We start from the raw sequence: 21,359 nt of genomic DNA on the forward strand, positions 1-21,359 counted from the left end.
GAACCGAACCGACCGAATGCTCACCCCTAGACTCCACTGCACCTTCTGTCCAAATATAAATCCTGTTTGGACCATAAATCAGTTTGAAATCGGCTTTAAGACCGAACTGGTCAATCAGTTTCGGTTCCTAAATTAGACTAAAATTTTATATTAGGGAGCTGATTATGAACCCTCTATTATGACACTGTAAATACAAAATTAGCTCCATCAATTGAATGCTCTCTTCCTATAAGTCAATATCAACGAATTGAGATAAGGAAATCGTAATCAAGATATCTCTAAAATACAAATAAGAGAATCATAGTCTATTCTATAACAGATAATTGAATCCATTTAGGGCAGAGAGCACTTATGAAAATCATTCTCATATTATTTTTGAGTTATGAAAATTCATGGCTCCAGCCTCTTGATACGCAACTCCATCTCTATTAATAACTGTTCCCACTATTTTCACATATGATACTCCGTAACTTTAGTGTTTGATACCATGTTGAATATGTGAAAGAAAGATGGTGATATCAGAGTTCATGAATATCTCCGGTGCAACTGTGCAAGTGAGATTGCTATGATGTTGTGTTGCTGTTGAATATTAGAGAAAGCAAAGAAAAATAAAAAAAGAAAGAAAATTATAGGTATTGTAGGATTCAAATTGGTCACTAAGTAAACTTTTCAGAAAATAACAGAGAAGTATGTTATTTCTACTCTACCAAGTGAAGAAAAGATTATGAATGTTTAAAAATTTTAAAAACGTGTCAAGCAAACAGATATAATTTTAAAATTTTTTAAGAACTTCAAATTATCTAGTTAAGTTACCTTCGACCAAACAAGGCCACAGAGTACAGTTGTTGAATGAAGAAACGAATGAATCCTTCTCTACATGTCTTACTATATATACAAAGCTAAGCTAAACTAACTAACGGGGTCTCCTCATGATTTCCAGCCAGCTCAACTAACTTGCTAACATTTTTTTTTTTGGTCAATTACCAGCAGTGGCGGAATCAGGAGCTTCCCTTTGATAGGGCACCATAGCTATCACCATTATTCAAGCTCTCTCTGTGTCTTAACCCATCATAGATGCGTGGCTTTTCTTGCTACTTCTCAGCCTTCAATAAAATCTCACGGCGGCAAACTACGAGTGTCATTGGACATGTCTTTCTACCAATGGCGGAGCCAGGAGCTTCCATCACCACCACTGTTGTAGCACCACCAGCTGTGCCGCTGCGGCACCTTCCTTCCCCCTTCAAAGCATTTTCCGGTCGCCGGTCCGCCCCTGATTACAAGCCTCCCTTATACTTACATTTAGCACAGGCTACGTAAGTTTTAAGGGTTATAGCTAATTAGGTTTAAATTTGTCAATGGGTAGTGATTAGAGAGCTACTGTGGCGATAGGGTTAAATTTAATGAAAGAAGTTAATGTTAGGGTACAATTAATTTAATGAATATAATTAATTTAGGGTAGATTTATTATGAAAATTAAAGAGTGAAATCATTTAAAAAATAATAAATTTAGAATTTTTTTCTCCTTTTGCCATTATCCCTTTTAAAATAATTCTATAATATCATTAAATGTAAGCTAACTGCTACATAAATAACTATAAATGCTTGTTAGTTGTGCTATAAATGAAAAATTCTTATACTCATTCGACTCATATTTAATTATATTTTATTGACTCCTTATATACATGAAAATTCCATAAAGTTTCTTGATTTATTGATCACCCATCAAGTATAAAGCAAAAAAGGAACTAGTGACCAGAGCCTTTGGGGCTGGGTCCTGATGCTAGGCGTTCAAGCCAACATGCCTTAGTATTCTTTGCCTTCTCATACACAGACGAATAAGTCTCCAGATGATTTTCAGAGGCAAAATCCTCCAGCAACATCCTAGTCGCTTCTACGTTAACCTGGCAGAAAACAGCCATCAAGATAAAGAAAATGGCTAGAACAGTGGTTGACTTGCTGCTGAAACTCACCATCTTCTTCCAAAATGAACTGCACTAAGTAGCTGCAGAGAAAAATCAGAACTTTTCTATATACCCAGAAAGAGAGAGAGAGAGAGTTGTATAGTGATTGATGATGGTGTGGACTGGGATGAGAGAAGAGATGAGGTGGTTGGGGTATTTATAGTAAAAGTTTAGGACTTTGTGTTGCTACCTCGCTTTGAACGTAAAGCTTTTTGGTTGGCAATTGGGAGGGAATGTGTTGACCAAATATTTATATTGAAATAGTCATACTATGCAACATAACAATCAGAATAGGACTCGATATGTCAAGCTAATAATATAATTTTATTTTTATAATTTTAAAAATTATTTATTATATTTATATATTTTTAAAATTTTTATGTTAATTAAAAAACTAAATTTTTTATATTTTAAATTATAAAAAATATATTTTATCATTAAAAATAATATAATATTATATTATATTAAGACTTATTTGGTTTTTAACAAAAATATAAAATTTTAATTGAGTAAAAATTTAAATTAAATTTATTTAACCTTGGAATAAAAATAAAAAGATTTAATTAGAATTATTTCCAATAGATAAATAGAAGTTTATCATGGAAAGATAATTATAATAATTGAATTTGTGTGATAGATGAAGCCTACATAAATTTTGTTAATTAATTTGAATTAAAAATTGAATTTAATATTTCACAATTTTGAAAATATCATTGAACAAATTATATATAATAACATATTTTTATAAATAATTTATTTTATATCATAAAATTATTGCTATTTTAATTAATTAATATGACAAAAATTAATTTATGGGATAAAAGAATTTATATTATTTACATTTTTTTTCAGACAATATATAGCGAACCTATTAACAACGCAGTTATGTTTTGATTCTAAAACAAAAAGGAAAGCAGTATCTTTTACTTTCTATGACTTTCTTATGTAAATGAAAAATCCAGCATCTACCTATCACCCATCAAGAACACAGACAAAACCCGAACTAGTGACCAGGGCCTTTGTGGCTAGGGCCTGAGGCTAGACTTTCAAGCCAACATGCCATGGTATTCTTTGCTTTCTCATACACCAATGAATAAGTCTCTAGATGATTTTCAGTGGCAAAATCCTCTTGCAATACCCTAGTTGCCTCCACTCTAACTTGACGTAAAACAGCCACCAAGATAAAGAAAATAACCAGAACAGTGGTTGACTTGCTGCTGAAACTCATCATCTTCTTCCAAAATGCAATGCACCAAGTAGCTGCAAAGATAAAAACAAAACTTTTTTGTATACCCTGAAAGAGATCTAGAGAGAGAGAGCTTCTGCTAGAGTTGTTGAGCTTCTGGGAATGAGGAATCTTGTCTTTGAGTGGAAGTATCTGATTTTGAATTCCCATGCATATATATATTTTTTGTTAAGTAGCAAGAGGCCGCAGGGAAGCAAAACATGTAGCAACAGCGGAAGCAATTTGGGAGGAAGACAGGGACAAGAAGAGGAATTTAGGGAGAGTGATTAGAGGAGATCGAGATCAAGGAAAACAAGCACTAACGATTGGCTACACATAACATGGTGGTCCTCCAAACTTCGAACATGAAGCAAAGCAGGGACAGTTAATTGAGGAAATTAAGGAAGAGCGATCCTCTAATAACAGAGCAGAAGAAAACAAAGGAATTTAAAGAATTCTTTTATGTACCTGGCAAGAAAAGCTGGAGGCAACTAAAATACTGCCACTACTACTACTAAACTATATTTAAAGCAATTTTGGCAAATTATTATGTTATATATTTAAATTTAATTATAAAAAATAATAATTTATAGATTGTTGCATTCCATAAATAAAAAATAGGTTAAAATTATAATTTTATTTAATATAAAATAAATCATTTATTAAAATATATTATTATATTTTATAATAATTTTAAATTTTTAGCGAAATATAAACTCGCAATTTACATAAATTTTAAAATTATAGATCCCATATTTTTTTTATTTTTCATTTTTAATTGTTTCTAAAATAATGTATATTTTTTTTATATTATAATAATATATAAATTAAATATTATTAAGAGTGAGCAAATCGAAAAAATTGATCAAACAAAATTATTTTGAAAATTTAATTCGATTTTTTATTCATTTCGATTTGATTCGATTTATAAATTTAAAAATTTTAATTATTTCATTCGGTTTAATTTTTATCAAAAAAAATCAAAAAAATCGAATCAAACTGATTAGTAATAATAATATATTATTTTCAATAATATAGATATATTAGATCATAATAAAATTAAAATATTTCAATTAAATTTTAAAATATTAAAAATAAATTGGAAAAATAAAAAAATTTAAATTAAATTGAATCGAACTAACCGATTCAGTTCGATTCAATTGCTAACCAAATCGATTCAGTTCAATTTTCATAAATACTAAAATTTTAAATTGAACCGACCGAATGGTCCACTTATATTATAATTTTATTTAATATTATTTTATTTTTAAAAAATTTTAAAAATATTTTTTAATATATAATAAAATTTAATAATTTTAATTTGTTATCTTATTTTTAATAAACTTCTCAAAGTTGACCTAGTAAAGGCAAACTGAGTCTTCAATTCTAATACAGCTTTTGTGAGAAAAGGACCGAAAAGATAACGGAGTCACGCAAAAACAAGAACACACGACAACAATTTAATATACGTGTCTTAATTGAATATGCCAAACGGTAGTTTAATTCGATTAATCTATTAAGGACCTATTTAGTATAATTGTTAAATATTACTCATAATTGATATATTTTAAATATTTGATAAATTATATTTAATTATTATTATTATTAATATGTAAAATAATTAATAAAAATATATCTCAATTCATTATATTAACGAATAAATATAAAAATATTAATTTATTATATAACATATAGTAATTAAAATATATAATTTTTACAATAAATTAATATTTTTATTTTTATCTTATTAATATAATAAATTAATATATACTTTTATTAATTATTTTATATACCAATAATAATAATTAAATATAATTTATGAAATATTTAATATCAATCATCAACTATTAATTACAATCAATTATTAGCTATCAGTTAGATTCGGTAGCTAAACTAAACGGTTCCGTACAGACTTTTCCAATGACTTCCTTCTTTTAGCTAATCACGAGTCTCCTCGATGACGGATCTACTTATTGGGTAAGGGGCCATGACCCACTAAATTTTTTTTAAAATGTTATAAGGGTATTTATATAATTTTTGTTAATTTTAAATAAATAAATAAAATTATTATTCAGTGTTTAAATTTTTTAAAAAATTTATTAATTTATTCTATTTAAAAATTATTTAATTAAAATATTTTTATATTTAAAAAAATAAATTTTTTAATTTTTATAAATTTATTAACATATTTTTAAATATTTTATATTATTTAATTCATATAATTTTAATTATATGTATCATTATTTATACATTTAAATATTTATATTTTTTTATTAAAAATAAAACAAATGGACTATCAGTTACTTTAACTAAACAATTTAATTTTATAAAATATATGAATATTTTAATTGAATTGTTTTTATAAAAATAAAAATTACTAAAATTTTTAAAAATTCAAGAGTTTAATAATAATTCTCTTATAAATAAAGTCTAATACCAATATAATTTTAAAGCGGCCATTCTAATTTATATTTTTTTTTATTTAATTTAAAAAGTTTATGTTTAATTTTTAAGATTTTAACTTCACGTGTTTTGCTTAATTTTTTTTATTTTTAAAATATTTATAAGGTAAATTATTCATTAATTATTTAATTTATTAATTTAATATATACAAAATTTAATAACCGTTGAAATTAAACCATTAAACACTTAGAATTATAAAAATTATGATAATTAAATATAAATTAACCATTTATTAAAAAAATATTAAATTAATCACATATATTATTAATTACGCTCTAAATTTATTGATTGTATTTTAAATTTTTATAAATTGACAAAATTAAGCGATAATAATTTTATTATATTTTAAATTTAAAAAATCTTAAATATAAATCAAAACATTAAAATTAAATAGTGTTTTTTAACAAATAATAGTTTAGGCAACTTAAATTAAAAAAATTTAAAAATTTATACTCAATATTTAATATGATCAAATTAATTTAACTTGTAAAATTTTATGTATGTAATTTTTTTTATTTCTTTACTTAAAATTAAATTTTATTTTGAAAATTTTATACATGTAGATAAATATTTTTTATAAATCAAATAAAATTAAAATTTTTGCTGAAAAAATAAAATTTCTATTTGCTAGTTAATTTCTATTTGCACTAGTCATAAATAGACTTGGCCACAATCCTGTTTGGACCATAAATCGGTTTAAAATCGGCTCAAAACCGAACTGGTCAATCAGTTTTGATTTTTAAATTAGACTAAAACTTTATATTAAGGAGCTTATTATGAATTCTCTATTCTGAGACTGTAAATACAAATTAGCTCCATCAATTGAATGCTCTCTGGTTATTAGTCAATATGAACGAATTGAAATAAGAAAAATACTTATCTGAATCCGGTTCACCATAAACCAAAATATCTCTAAAATACAAATAAGAGAATCATAGTCTACTCCATGACAGATAATTGGATCCAATTAGGGCGAAGAGCACTTATAAATATTATTCTCAAATTGGTTTTGAGTTATCAAAAATCATGGCTCCAATTAGGGGTGAGCAGTATTCGGTTCAAACCGAAAAAACCGACCGAATCGAATCGAATTGAAAATTTAGTTCGATTTTTTATATATTTTGGTTCGGTTCGGTTTTTAATTTCAGAAATTTTGATTATTTTGGTTCAGTTCGGTTTTGATCAGAAAAAAATCGAAAAAATCAAACCGAACCGATTAGTGATAATAATAGGTTTTTTCAATAATATAGAAAAATTAAATTATATTAAGATTAAAAATTTTTAATTAAATTTTAAAATACTAAAAATAAAGTGTAAAAAATTAAAAAAAAATTATTAAAAATGGAAACCGATCAAAACCGAACCGAATCGAACCGAATCAGACCGGTTCGGTTCGATTCGGTTTCTGATCAGAATCGATTCGGTTCGGTTTTTATAAATACTAAAATTTCGATTTTCAATTTATTCGGTTCAGTTCAATTTTAAACTGAACCGACCGAATGCTCACCCCTAGCTCCAATCCCTTGATACGTAACTCTATCTCTATTAATAACTGTTCTCACCATTTTTATATATATGATACTCCGCAGTTTCAGTATTTTGAGATTCAATAAAAGATTAAGCAAATTGTAAACTAGCCTGTGTTTGATACCATGTAAAAAAGGTGGTGATATTAGAGTTTATGAATATCTCTAGTGTAACTATACAAGTGAGATTGCTATGATACCACGTCGAATATTAGAGAAAACAAAGAAAGAAAGAAAATTATAGTTCTTGTTTGGTTCAAATTGGTCCCTAAGTAAACTTTTCAGCCTCCCTTATATTTACTTTTAGCACTGGTTACGTAAGTTTTAAGGGTTATAGCTGATTAGGTTTAAATTTGTCAATGGGTAGTGATTAGAGAGCTACTGTGGCAATAGGTTTAAATTTAATGAAAGAAGTTAATGTTAGGGTACAAATAACTTAATGAATATAATTAATTTAGGGTAGATCTATTATGAAAATTAGAGAGTAAAATCATTTAAAAAATAATAAATTTAGGATTTTTTTTTCTTTTTTGCTATTATTCCTTTTAAAATAAAATAATTCTATATTAAATGTAAGCTAACCGTTACATAAATAACTATAAACGCTTGTTGGTTGTGCTATAGAAAAATTCTCATACTCGTTCGACTCATAATTAATTATATTTTATTGACCGAATACACAAATATCATATTTGTATGAGAAATTTATGCGAGTTCATAAGAAAATTCTTAAAAAAAATATAAATAGGGTCCGCATTATTCCGTTTAAATAAAAAAACCGATTGAATTGAATTAATTTAAAATTTTAGTTTGATTGTTTATTAATTTCGATTCGGTTTGATTTTTAATTTCAAAAATTTCAGTTATTTCAATTCGATTCGATTTTGATCAGAAAAAAATCAAAAAAATTAAATCGAACTGATTAGTGATAATAATATATTATTTTCAAATACTATAGAGAAATTAAATTATATTAAAATTAAAATATTTTAATTAAATTTTAAAATATTAAAATATAAAAAATAAAAAATTTATTAAATCGAACTGAATTAGATCGGTTTAGTTCGATTCAATTTTTAATTAAAATTGATTCGGTTTGATTTTTATAAATACTAAAATCGGTTTAATTCGATTCAATTTTTAATTAAAATTGATTCGGTTTGATTTTTATAAATACTAAAATTTCAATTTCCAGTTTATTTAGTTTAGTTCGGTTTTGAACACTCTAACATAAAATCTAACAATATTATGTGAAATAAATGAATAATATATGTGTTTTATTTACATTTTTTTTTCCAGATATGAAAAAGTTATTACAACACAAGTATATTTTGATTCTAAAACAAATTAAGAAACTAACAAAGAACAAAAGAAAGCAATGACTAATTTCCTTTCCTTTGATTTCGTTATATAGATGAAAATTCCTTAAAGTTTCTTGCTTTATCGATCACCCATCAAGAATAAAGCCAAAAAGGAACTAGTGACCAGGGCCTCTGGGGCTGGGTCCTGATGCTAGGCGTTCAAGCCAACATGCCATAGTATTCTTTGCCTTCTCATACACAGACGAATAAGTCTCCAGATGATTTTCAGAGGCAAAATCCTCCAGCAACATCCTAGTCGCTTCTACGTTAACCTGGCAGAAAACAGCCACCAAAATAAAGAAAATGGCTAGAACAGTGGTTGACTTGCTGCTGAAACTCATCATCTTCTTCCAAAATGAACTGCACTAAGTAGCTGCAGAGAAAAATCAGAACTTTTCTGTATACCCAGAAAGAGAGAGAGAGAGAGAGAGAGTTGTTTAGTGATTGATGATGAATGTGGACTGGGATGAGAGAGGAGATGAGGTGGTTGGGGTATTTATAGTAAAAGTGTAGGACTTTGTGTTGCTACCTCTCTTTGAACGTAAAGCTTTTTGGTTGGGTTTGGGAGGCAACGTGTTGACCAAATATTTATATTGAAATAGTCATACTATGCAACATAACAATAAGAATAGACTTGATATGTCAAGCTAATAAAATATAGATATGATTAATCTTTTAGAAAAAATTATTTTTAAATCTCTATACTCATTAATTAACTTGTGGATTTTAAAAAATATATTAAATTATTTTTGAAATTTTAAAAAATTTATTAATTAATTTTTTATTAATTTTAATCGAAAGATTAATTGGCGTATAAAATTTTTTAAAATTAATAGACTAATTATTAATAAGTTTTAGAATTAATAACAAAAAAAAAATTCTATTATTTTTCATCGTTACAATTATGTTAATTATGTTACGTAAGGTTTACCGGTTAAATTCCATATTTTTATATTAAAATTAATTATTTAATTTTTTAATTACAACTTACTTTATCGATAAATTTTTAAAGTTTACAGTGTAATTATAAATTTTTTTAAAAATTAAAATTTTTTTTTACCATTTCTCTTAAAATTAAAATTGATAATATTAAAAATAATTTATAAATTTTTTAGTTTTATATTAATTTTATTTTAATTTAATTCTAAATTAAGTCACACAAATTATTATTGTAATTTAAAAAAATATATAATTAATAATATGGTTGAAAGTAAGAAATGTTATTTTAAAAAAAATATTAAAATATAGTTATAACTATTTTATTATTTTATATTCTTAAAAGTAAATTATACTAAATATAATTTTAAATTAATTTTATATTTCATATTATAAAATATAATTAATATATATTTGATTATACACTTTTTTAATTAATAATAATAATTAGTATGAATTTAAAAAATTAGGATGTGGATTAATTTTTAATTAAATTAAAATAAAGTAATATACTAAATTATTGATAAAATTAAAAAATTTATAATAATAATAACAACATAAATTATTATTTTCATATTATAAATTTTAATTTTAAGATAAATAACCAAAAAATCTTTAACTTTTAAAAAAAAATTGCAATTGAACTCTAAACCTTAAAATTTTATCAATTAAATCATAAAATTATAACTTTCTACTTTAAATTTAATTGACGTGGCGGAGTGATACAGCAATAACATGATAGATAATATAGCAATTCCATTTATTTTTAATAAAAAATCTAATATTAGGATATAATTGAAATAAATATAGAATTGTAGAGTTTAATTAATAAATTATAAAAGGATAGAATATAATTACAAAAATAAAAAAGAATGGCTTTTTTTATTACTAACTCTAAGTTTTATCATATCACAAATACTAAATAATAAATACTTATAGCTAAAATTACTATAAAAAATTAATTACTAGATTTTTAATATTAAAAATATTTTAATATATCTTTTAACTTTTTTATATTATAAAAATTAAATAATATTTTTTTATTTTTTTAAAAACCTTCTAATTAATTATTAATTTTAAAATTTATTATTGAATTATATGTCAATTGTAGAAATGAATAATGTATCCTTAAATTCATAGGCAATTCTTCCCCTTAAATTAGCTTTTGAGTGAGTTAAGTCTGATCCAAATTTAACATGGTATCAGAGTCTCTCATCTAATATTGGACCTCTCATCTAATATTGGAACTCTCATAAATGTGTCACGCACCAGTAAAATTCTGGGCGTGAGGAGTGCGTTGAATCATATATCGATTGTAGAAAGGGATAATGTGTTCCTTATATGAGTCATAGTCAATTTTCCCATTGAATTAGTTTTTGAGTAAATTAAATCTAATTCAAATTTAACTTTTATAATATAAATATTTTAATTTATATTAATTAAACATTTTATATCAATCTTATTTTATAAAAAATAATTGATATACTTTTTTGATTCGTAATTTATATACACTTTAAAATTTGTTATATATATTAAAAGATTATCATTTTAGTTAAATAACAAGTTTTTTCTATTAATTTTTTCAACTATACTATATTTAATATAAAATGAGAGCATTAAATTTTATTGAAAAAATAAAATAATTATTAATAATATATTATTTAAATTAAATTTTAAGAGATTCTTTAAATTTTTATTTAAAAAAATAAATAATTAAATACTATTATAATAATTAATTTATATATTAATTATAGCATAAAAAATTATTAATAAAAAAATTGAAAAAAATTATGATTGGTGGAGCTCTGCCGGGTAAAACTAAAACATGGGAAATTTTTTTAAAAAATTTTTCTTAGTTTGAATGCGTCTGTCCTACTAAATTGTAAGGTTTTGAATACTATTTATATATTCAATCTTCTTCATGACGTGGATATTTATGTCATCAACTCCAAGATTGAAAATTTTAGAAAAATAATTAATTTTAGGGCCATGTTGGCAAATGTAAGTCTAATATTGAAAATTTTGAATATTGACTAATGATGTTTATAATAATAATTACTTATTATAGTGTTTATATATATTTTTTCTTAATTTGAATAATGCCTTTGAGCAAGTGAGTCATGGCCATGTGGGTAGTGTTGAAAGAGTTGTGATTATGGCTATGACTTAATAGTCTACTGTTAAGATTTCAATTTTTATAATAATTTAATTCTTATAATTTTATTTTATTTTATTTTTTTAAAATAAAAATTAAAAATTAAAGGAATATAATATACGATCTTTCAGATTTATTAAATTGCACTTACCATCAGATTACCATCAGATTAACACTGTGAATACATATTTTTAATTCTTATAATTGATTAATAATAAATTTAATGGAAAGACTATTTTGTTAATACAATAAAAATTTAATAATTATATTATTTATTTTTAAAAAACATTGGGTTTTGATTAATTTTCGGAATTATACGGTAAATTATTTTTTTTTAAAGATTAAAAGTTGGGTTTTTTTTTTATAAAATAGATTATATATATGCAGTCTAATTTTGTTAAAATTGATATGGTTTGTGTATGAATTCTAATGGTAGACTTTGAATGATGGACATAAATTTTGTGTCATAATGTGAAATGTCAAATATGAATAAATTTTCTACTGAAATAAATTTCAAACACAATTTGGAGAAAAATAAAGAGTAAATAATAAGTAAAAGAAGAGATACCCCAATTGAATGGAAAAAGCCAAATTTCTATTGCAGCAGCACACAATTGAGAGTTGAGAAGCCATCAGAACTTGACCAAAAGCAGCAGCCTACTTCTGTGGACCAGACGGCAGCCATGCAAGTACACAAAAATTCTTGTTGAAATGCGTACACGTTATACATTTGATTCAATTTCATTAAGGATTCATTTAAAAGAAAACAATTCCCATAAAATTACATTATTTTTTGTATGATTTTTTTTAAAAAGAATTTAATTATTCCATTATAATATTTTTAAGTATGAGAATTAATAAAAATTTAATCGAGATTTTGGAAATTTCTTCTTTTTCCAGTAAAGGGTAAAAGAATTCTGCTCAAATGAATTCATTAGAAAGAAAATGCACTAGATCAGAATACTTCTTAGAATTATAAATATTTTTTTTAAATTATAAACATTTTTATTTCAAAACAATTATGAAGTAAAATAAATATATCTAATATCATATTTGTACATATTTATAAAAGGATAAATGTAACTTAGGCAATAATGTTTCAAGTGAAGAATTTCATTGGATTCTTGCAAATTTAGTAATTCTTATTCCAACTGAATACGAGCCCATAAATATTATTTTTTAGTCTTTGAGATATAACATATTTAATGAATTTGTTCTTTTACTTTTAGAATTCAATATTTTTATCCTTAAGATTTAATTTCATCAAAATTTAAAATATCTACGTTAAAAATTTTTGTTAAGTTAATAATTTTTATTTGGTCAAAAGAAAAAGAATAAATATAATTTTAAAAATATTCTTATCAATAATAATAGTGTATGAAAACACTTGCTACTTAATCTCTTAATTTTGAAAAATATATTAAGATGTCATTGATGTTTGAAAAAGTCTACTAATTAGTTTCTCTATTAATTTTATCACTAAATATTTTACTATTTAGTCCTTATAGTTTTAAAAAAATTATTAGTCGGTCCCTTAAATTATTAAAAAATTTACTAATTAGTCTCTTCATATCAGGAGTATATTAGATTTTTTTTATAATACTTAACGATTAAAATTTACGAAAAAACTAATTAATAGACTTTTTAAAATGTAAGAGATGTTTTAATGAATTTTTCAAATGGCGAACAGTGATCAACTGCGAGCAGTATTATAAAAATAATTTCTATTGAGTTTTAATATTTTATTTTTAATAATTTAAATTTTATATATTTTAATTTTTATTATCTGAATTTAAATTTTAAATTTATTAAAATTTTTATTTATTTATAAAAATTAAATTTGAAATTTTCTTTTTTAAATTTTGACAAAATTAAATTTCAAGGATTAAAGTAAATTTTAAGGATTAAAGTATTGAATTCGAAAAAATAGAGAGACAAATCTATTAATTATATAATATCTTAAAGATGAAAACGTGTTTTTTCCTTTAATTCTTTGAGTGAAAACCTATAAATTTGTACGAATTAAATTTTGTTTAGTTCTAAAAATATAATTCAATCATTTTTTTTCTGTTACTAACGAAATTTTTTATGGCAAAACCTCTAATTTTAATAAAATTAAATCTTAAGGACAAAAATGTTATATTCTAAAAATAATGAAACGAATCCGTTAATTACGGTATATCTCCGAAACTAAAAGAATAATTTTTTCATAAATAAATAATAAATTAACCAAAATGATAGTAGATTTCACGTTTAAATTTAAAATAATGATATCCTATTTGCCAAATGTATATACTTGAATAATAATATCCTATTAGCCAATTGCAAATACACCAAGTGCGTATAAGAATTTTTGGAAGAGAAAAAAATGGCTAGTTATTTTGAGTTTGATGCATCTATACAATGGCTGATTATTTGGCCTTTAGCTCTACAAGTTAAAATATTGGGCAGAAGAGACCAATTCCAACGATGTACTTGCAACTACAGATTCCAGTTGTTTTAGAATTCCCTTCTCTTTTGTCTCAATTCATTGAGCTCCATCTCAATCTCAGGATCTCTAATGGAGCTGCTTACGGTTGTTCTCCCAGGCGGCAGTTCTCCTTTCTGTTAAACAGGACAAACAAAAGATGAAACTGCCAAGCTGACAATTAATATTTCAAATTTTAAGAAATTTTTCACAATTTTATTTGTAATCTTTCCTTTCCTTCAGGTTTTTTTTGATAATATCTGAAAAAAGGAAACAAAAAAGGAAAAAAGTAAAGGTCTTTCCAGAAACCAAAGGAAAAGCCTTGCTCATATGGAAGCTTTAAAAATATTTTCATTGGTTTCTGTTTTCTGGAAAAAAAAAATTGGAAGATTCAAACCCAACCACTCATTTTTTCCCCTCACATTATTACCTGTGTTAATCAGGATTCATTACTGTCTCAAATATAATTCACCCATAAATTCTTGTCTAGTTTTTATGCTCAACTAATACTCAGCACGAACCGCACACAAGCAAACCAAAAAACAAAAGGCTGAATGACTAAACAGAATAACAATTTTAGGATCAGAAAATAACAAGGAAACAATGTATTCTTATAAATCTGATGAGAAGCCTTGCCCATATAAGAATACTCCATTTTATATATAAGAATATGTGAAGACATACCACTTTGCTACCATAGAGTTCCTTCTTCAGGTTGTCAAGATCATCATCAACTGATGAGCTCTCGAGCAGGGCAAACTACAAAACAGATATACAAGAATGGTACGCCTTACCAGTGAAATTTTTCAACAAGAAATCATCACTGCCAGTTCAAGCATAAAGAATGCTCTTAAAGGTATTCAAGGTTTGGAAGTCTAATAGGGAATTAAGGTTAGAACTTGCTTTAATATCTCAAACATGGAGAATGACACATTGGCATGCACAACAAGAAAAGCAGCAAACAAGCTTACTGCAATATTTTTAAATTTTTAATTTCTCAATAAATTCCATTCCTCCAAAAATATATTCTTTTAAAAAAAAAAAACACACACACATGTTAAGGGATATCAAATGTTAACCTTGATAAATTACATAACTAAGAAGCCAAAATGAAGAGAAAAAAAAGTTGCCTATTACTTAATCCACAACAGTGGTATGAACAAAACCACTTTGGGATCATTCTTTTTGGACTCCAAGGAAATGGCGGAATAACCAAAAGTCCACCCCTGAGTCCTTGACTGCCTACACTACAAGGCAGATGTCATTGCAGTAACATAAATTTATTATTGTTCCAAAAATTAGAAAATTCCAAAATAATATAACACCCAAATAATATAACTGAAATTTGCCACGGGTACTTATTTTCAGACCACAAAAATCTAAACAGATATAAAATCAGCTATTTCCAAAGACTGTTTCTTCTTCACCAATAAAGTAGCAGCAGCGCCTATTTTTGTGCAACAAACAAGAAGCATGGAGCTTAGGGCTGGCAATAATGCATGTTGGTCATGACATGCGAACGTAATTAGAACATGAAAGAAAATTAGGTTGCTTTGCTCATTGCTTTGAATGAGATGCAAAGATCAAAGTAGTGAAAGGTGCATGACCTCAAAAATTCACAAGCATAAGAGGAATAAAAGGAGAAAGATACCTTTTCATCCAGTTCACTCGTGGCTAACTGGCCAAGGGCTTCTGCTTCCGATTCCATTGCCATTACTATAAAGATGAAATCACCAGAAAGAAAAGCAGAAGCTTAGATCCAACTTAATTTCCACTATTCACCAGCAATAATATAGGATAGTTAAAGATCTGCTTGGCAATGCATTTGTAGCTGCTGTTAGGAACTCTCTTTTTTTCAAATTAAAGGCAATAAAATTTATTTTTAGGTGTTTTTGGCATGTTCAAGTCATAAAAACTAGAAACAGCTCAAAAGCAGTTGCTAGCTGCTTTTTCGAAATTTTTATACATTCTAATATGGTGCTTTTCCAAAATTAACTTGAAAGGATGAACAACCATAAGACATATCCCATGACAATATCAAACTGTTGATACCAGCAATAAATTATTCGTAAGGAAATTCTATCATATAACTAAATTTGATCTGAGAGTTAAAATATAGTTAATGAGTAATGGAAAGAACTCATTGTCATAACTAAAGAAACAGCGAAGCCACAGGTTAGAATAGTTGAGAGTCAAAGTATAGTTCAATATTTGGTGTAACAGAAGAGAAATACCACTAAATTTATTTGCTAATGTGCATCCTATGTATGTAATGCAGGATATAGTAAGAGTGATAAAATAATGAATAAATATCATGCACATGGGGAAATTAACAAACAAAAAATGGATATGTGAGACCTTAGCAACATTACAAATATTAAGCAAAAGTGTGCAAATCATCGTCTCATTGGTATCTATGTGTATGTAATACACACTCTAAGGTCCATGAGTTGAGTGTTTGAGACAATTCCACAGCACATGTTTGGAGATAGGAAATGAATTAATGAAATGAACAAAGCAGACTTTAGATATAAGAGAAATACAAATATTCATTCTAGACGTCTTACCTTTCTCCTCCATTTTTTCGAAAGCTGAAAGAGCATTACTTGTATTGACATTCCCAAGCATTTCATTCATTTTGGTTTGAGTTCTAAAGCAACATAGAAGAGACATTAATAGAAAAAATAAAGAGGCTACACACAGGAAAGGGGACTTCACAACAGGAAATGAGGGCAGAGACAAACTTTGCAGACTGAGCACGTGCTTTCAGTGTATCTTTCTTAGATTTTGCCTCCTGTATCTTGCTCTCCAAAAGCTACACAATGGAATTCATTGAATATAAGAATAAATAACATGTTCATGAATACAATTATGCCTATTGACTAAGAAACATACCAAATTTTAGAAGAAAAATGTTAGGTATTCAGCAGTCCATGAAAATTGGAAAAACAATTTGGCAGTTAGCAAAAAAAAAAAGATTAACATGTCAATCTCTGGACTCAGAATCCAAAATGGGGCAGAACCTCATGCTCTTTCTGGAAAATGGTTCACACTCTTCCCAATCTATTCCTTTACGATTATAACCTAAAACACATCTCTGATTTATGAAGAGTAAAACCGTGCTTTATGATTATAACTCAAAGCACAACTCTGATTTATGATGAGTAAAACTATGCTTCTATTTCCATCTCTTCCTAGATTCAACTACACAATTTCAGGCATTTAACATCATTTTCAGCATCTAATAAAAAAAAAAAAGAACCGAAGCAACACCAATTTACATTCCGTTCTTCCATAAATTTGTCATATTATATCTCTTAATTTCAATTTTAAAATTTACCATCTCACATGAATGCATGATTCTAGGAGAGGCCATTCATTAAGAATATACAGGTCCCACAGAGTTCAAGACAATGACAATTCCATAGCTATTTAGATTAGAATATCAGCAGGACAAACAAGTAGCATACCCGAGTATTAGAGACAAGGTTCTCAACGACACCTTTCTGTTGATCCAGTTGAGCTTTCAAGGAATTAGCATTATCCTGCAAGAATTAAAACAGAACAATCAATTTTCACTGGTATTTCTGGAAAATACGATGCCTGAATGACACAGCTTTCCCACCCAGTTCTATATTTGTGGCCACAATATATTGTATCCTAATCAAACAAACAAACAGTAAGCAACAAGTTCAACCATTTAATTAAATGGTAATATATATTTATAAAAAAAAAGAGCATTAAGGAAAGGGATAACATCATAATCCATGAGATGTATATCTAATCAGTCACCCTTGCATTAATTAACCAGTTTACATTTTTCATCAGAAACTAGTTCAACCATTTAATTAAATGGTAATATATATTTATCAAAAAAAAAAGTGCATTAAGGAAAGCGATAACATCATAATCCATGACATGTATATCTAATCAGTCACCCTTGCATTAATTAACCAGTTTACATTTTTCATCGGAAACTACAATACACATGCAGCTGCACAGCAAAGTGCAAGATTCATCCCCTCTTATCCTATTCTACTCTTATTAAAAATCAGTGGGTATTCATTACAAATGCAGGCTTGAAGACAATGAGCAGCTTAGCCATTGATACGATCTTTTAGCACATGGATCTGATGAATTTACTCTTTGTTACTAATTCATGTAAGCCAGATGTATTCCTCATCAAAATATCAAAATGTACACAGTATAGTATTAGTATAATAAAACAAATAAAAAAAAGGGCAGGAAAGTACAGAAAGGACTGACTAAAGAGAAGTTGCTTCCAAGTCTACCTACAACTTCAAGTAGATTTTTGATATCATTATAAAAATATCAAAATTTGAACAAAATTAAGAATTAAATCTTTTAGGAAGATTCCGACTTACAGCAAAAGATTTTCGTCTTTTAAGTGCTTCACGTGCAAGATCTTCTTCTCCTTTCTGAAGAGCAAGTTGTGCTTTACGATACCTGCATGGTACTTTAGGATGAAATAATATTCCATTGCTAAGACAGTAAAGATTTTGCTTGTAGATAGTGTAATAAATCCAATGTGACAACAGGAAATGGTTCAATTAGTACACATTAAAAATTGTAGAGGCAAGTAACAAGTTCAAAAACAAGTCTTCTAAATTGATGAAAATTATTTAAAATGTAAAAGATGAGCTATATTTTACCAATCCTGAGAAGCTTGCTCTGCAGCTTTGTATTTATTCTCCAGACGTTTTTGAGATGCCAACACCTAAATAGAACACAGAGACAAAAACCATTAAAAGAAAAAAAAATAGTCAAATCCCACACTAGAATAGTAACTTTGGATCCCTATTTTTTTTCCTTAGCAAGTCTTCATTCCACTGATATTTTAACTTCAGATATACAACAGTCATTTCTAGTGCATAAAAAAGAAAGAATTAAAAAAATGTGAAAACAAGAATAAAGTACGAAGAAAACAAAAAATAAATAAGCAATTAAAGGGGGGAAAAGGAATCATGATACTTACTTGTGCTGTGGCCTGACGCATCTTTGTCAAGTCATCATTCATTTCAAGCACCGTCTGATCTAATATTTTCTCTGGGTCTTCAAAACTACTCAAGATTGCATTTGCATATGACTGTAATTAGGATAGATGAATTTAGAAAAAATGACTCCAATTGCTCTTCCCCAAAAAAGCCTCTTAAAGGATATTTTAATGCTGTTTTGTCACCAGAAGGTAAACTGGGAGCTCTACCCTTGCATAGCATAGCGAAGAGGGTATTTAATGATCTAAATTACTTTGTTTGTGTAAGATATCAAAAACTGCAATCAGTCAATTACTAGTCACAATGACCATATAAAGGATACTCATGGATTATTACATGAACCATCCCATATTCTCACCTTGACAACTCTAGCAAACCGATCAAAAAGGTTCATACGAGTGCCAAGAGCACCTCCACCTTGTCTATAACATTGAGACCTACTTGAAGGATTAGTCTTTATCCTAACTTTTAGAGCTTCAACTGCATACAAAATTAAATTTTACCCAGCACATCAATATTAGTCAAAGAATAAAAGTAGAATCACTGCGACAACAGCATAAGTGCATGTGCATGAGAGAGAGATTCTTAGCCCAGCAATCAATTAGAGTACTGAAATTTTGTAGGGTAACCTTAACAAGTTTGTGTATTTAACTCAATCTTGAGCTCATTAACAACTCCAATTGAATGATCAAACTTTAGAATATCAGCAATAAGATCTCTACTCCTGCTAATAACACTTCCACATGAACATATGAGCATAATCTATCCTTGAAGAATCAAATTTAAACCAAGAACATATTATCGAACAGTATACAGTTACAGGCTCATAGCTAACACTGTCACATGGCATCATACACAGGTCATGATTAGTTTCACTCAAAACTGTAATTATAAAAAAGATTTTACTAACTACTAATTCTTTTCACATAATGACTGATAATTAGTTATCTTCTAGAAAAAATTCCCCATTAAAATACTTGGAAAAAAGTTAGTTTCTTGCTAATATAACCAATTGGCCTATTTCGATAAATTCTCATCCACGTTAATTCTTTATCAATCTTCTGCTCCACAAATTTGCATCAAATTCCAGCTCTAAAGAAAACTCAAAAGCACAATATAGAGGACAAACTCGATTTATCAGAGTGAAAACTAAGGGATACCCACGAATATATAAGCGAAGAAAAATGGACAGAAGCGAAAAGAAGGTACCTCCGCCATTGAAAAACGACGTTGTGAGATGTGGTCGATTGACCACAGAGAGAGTATTGCTGCTATTGTGGTTGGAGGAAGAAGAAGACGAAGTGGATGTATGCGGTGGTGGCAATGGCAAGGTCAATCCTGAAATTAATTGGGCTTTCGCAGCCATAATTCTGCAACAAAAGCAATCGACTTCGATTGATTGCTTAAAATTTTAATCAGCAGATAAAAGCTTCAGAAAATCAAATTTCTGGACAGAAACGAAGACGCTACTGCTACGGGGATCATTTGATTTAGTACCGTTTATTTTGTTTCGTCGCCATTTTGATCCTTTCTTCGACTGAACCGGACCGGATCGTTCGGTTAACCATGGTTGGGCCGTCTCCTTAGGTTCCGAACCATCTTGAGCCCATTTAGCTACTCAACCCGAGACCCATATAAGAGTTCAATTTTCATTAATTTTAGTCTTTGATTAATTTTCATTAATTTCAAAGTCACTAAATTAATTCTTTAAATTCATATGAATAATTAATAATTATTTATGGCATGTCTATCCTATCCCTCCCCGTTTGAAATTAAAATTTTCACAAAATTTCAATTCAATTGATTTCTATTTAGTCATTCTTCATTTCCAGACTTTATAGGATATGGTATTTCATATTTGCCACTGTAATACCCGGCTAGACTCCGGTATCGGAATTCCTACCGTCCGGTAGAATCTCGGATGTCGAAAGCCTCTAGTAGGGTAGAATTATGTTTTCATAAAATGTTTTAAGGTATTTCATGGTTTTAAGTAAAATGAAAATGAGTTTTTACATAAAAACAACCTTGGAGGAAAACTCAGGTTCGCCCGCCGAACATGCAGGCCTTCGGGAGCGCCTTTAGGCCCCCGAAAGCATAAGTGAGGAAAGTCCAGGTTCGGCCGCCGAACCCCAAGTTCGGCCGCCGAACATGGCATGCATGCGGAGGCACGTTCGGCCCCCGAACGTGGCCTGACCAGCCACTATAAAAAGGTCCCTCAGCCGAAAACGGGCGAGCTTTTTCCCCATTTCC

General features: G+C 27.4%; 1 protein-coding gene across 1 annotated transcript; it reads right to left on the reverse strand.

Annotated features, from left to right (window-relative positions):
- Positions 1-13,879: 13,879 nt before the first annotated feature.
- On the reverse strand, positions 13,880-20,616 carry LOC110607692 (probable membrane-associated 30 kDa protein, chloroplastic). The gene is made up of 11 exons (XM_021746837.2): positions 20,319-20,616; positions 19,468-19,589; positions 19,091-19,201; positions 18,768-18,832; positions 18,480-18,561; positions 17,565-17,639; positions 16,839-16,909; positions 16,662-16,744; positions 15,746-15,810; positions 14,779-14,853; positions 13,880-14,231 (listed from the first exon to the last, which is right to left on the reverse strand). The coding sequence occupies exons 1-11, from the start codon at positions 20,473-20,475 to the stop codon at positions 14,127-14,129; spliced, it is 1,011 nt and encodes a 336-aa protein (XP_021602529.1). The 5' UTR covers positions 20,476-20,616; the 3' UTR covers positions 13,880-14,126.
- Between the last annotated feature and the right edge of the window lie 743 nt (positions 20,617-21,359).

This window comes from Manihot esculenta, chromosome 4 (assembly GCF_001659605.2).
Source record: "Manihot esculenta cultivar AM560-2 chromosome 4, M.esculenta_v8, whole genome shotgun sequence".
In the NCBI taxonomy this organism is placed as follows: Eukaryota; Viridiplantae; Streptophyta; class Magnoliopsida; order Malpighiales; family Euphorbiaceae; genus Manihot; species Manihot esculenta.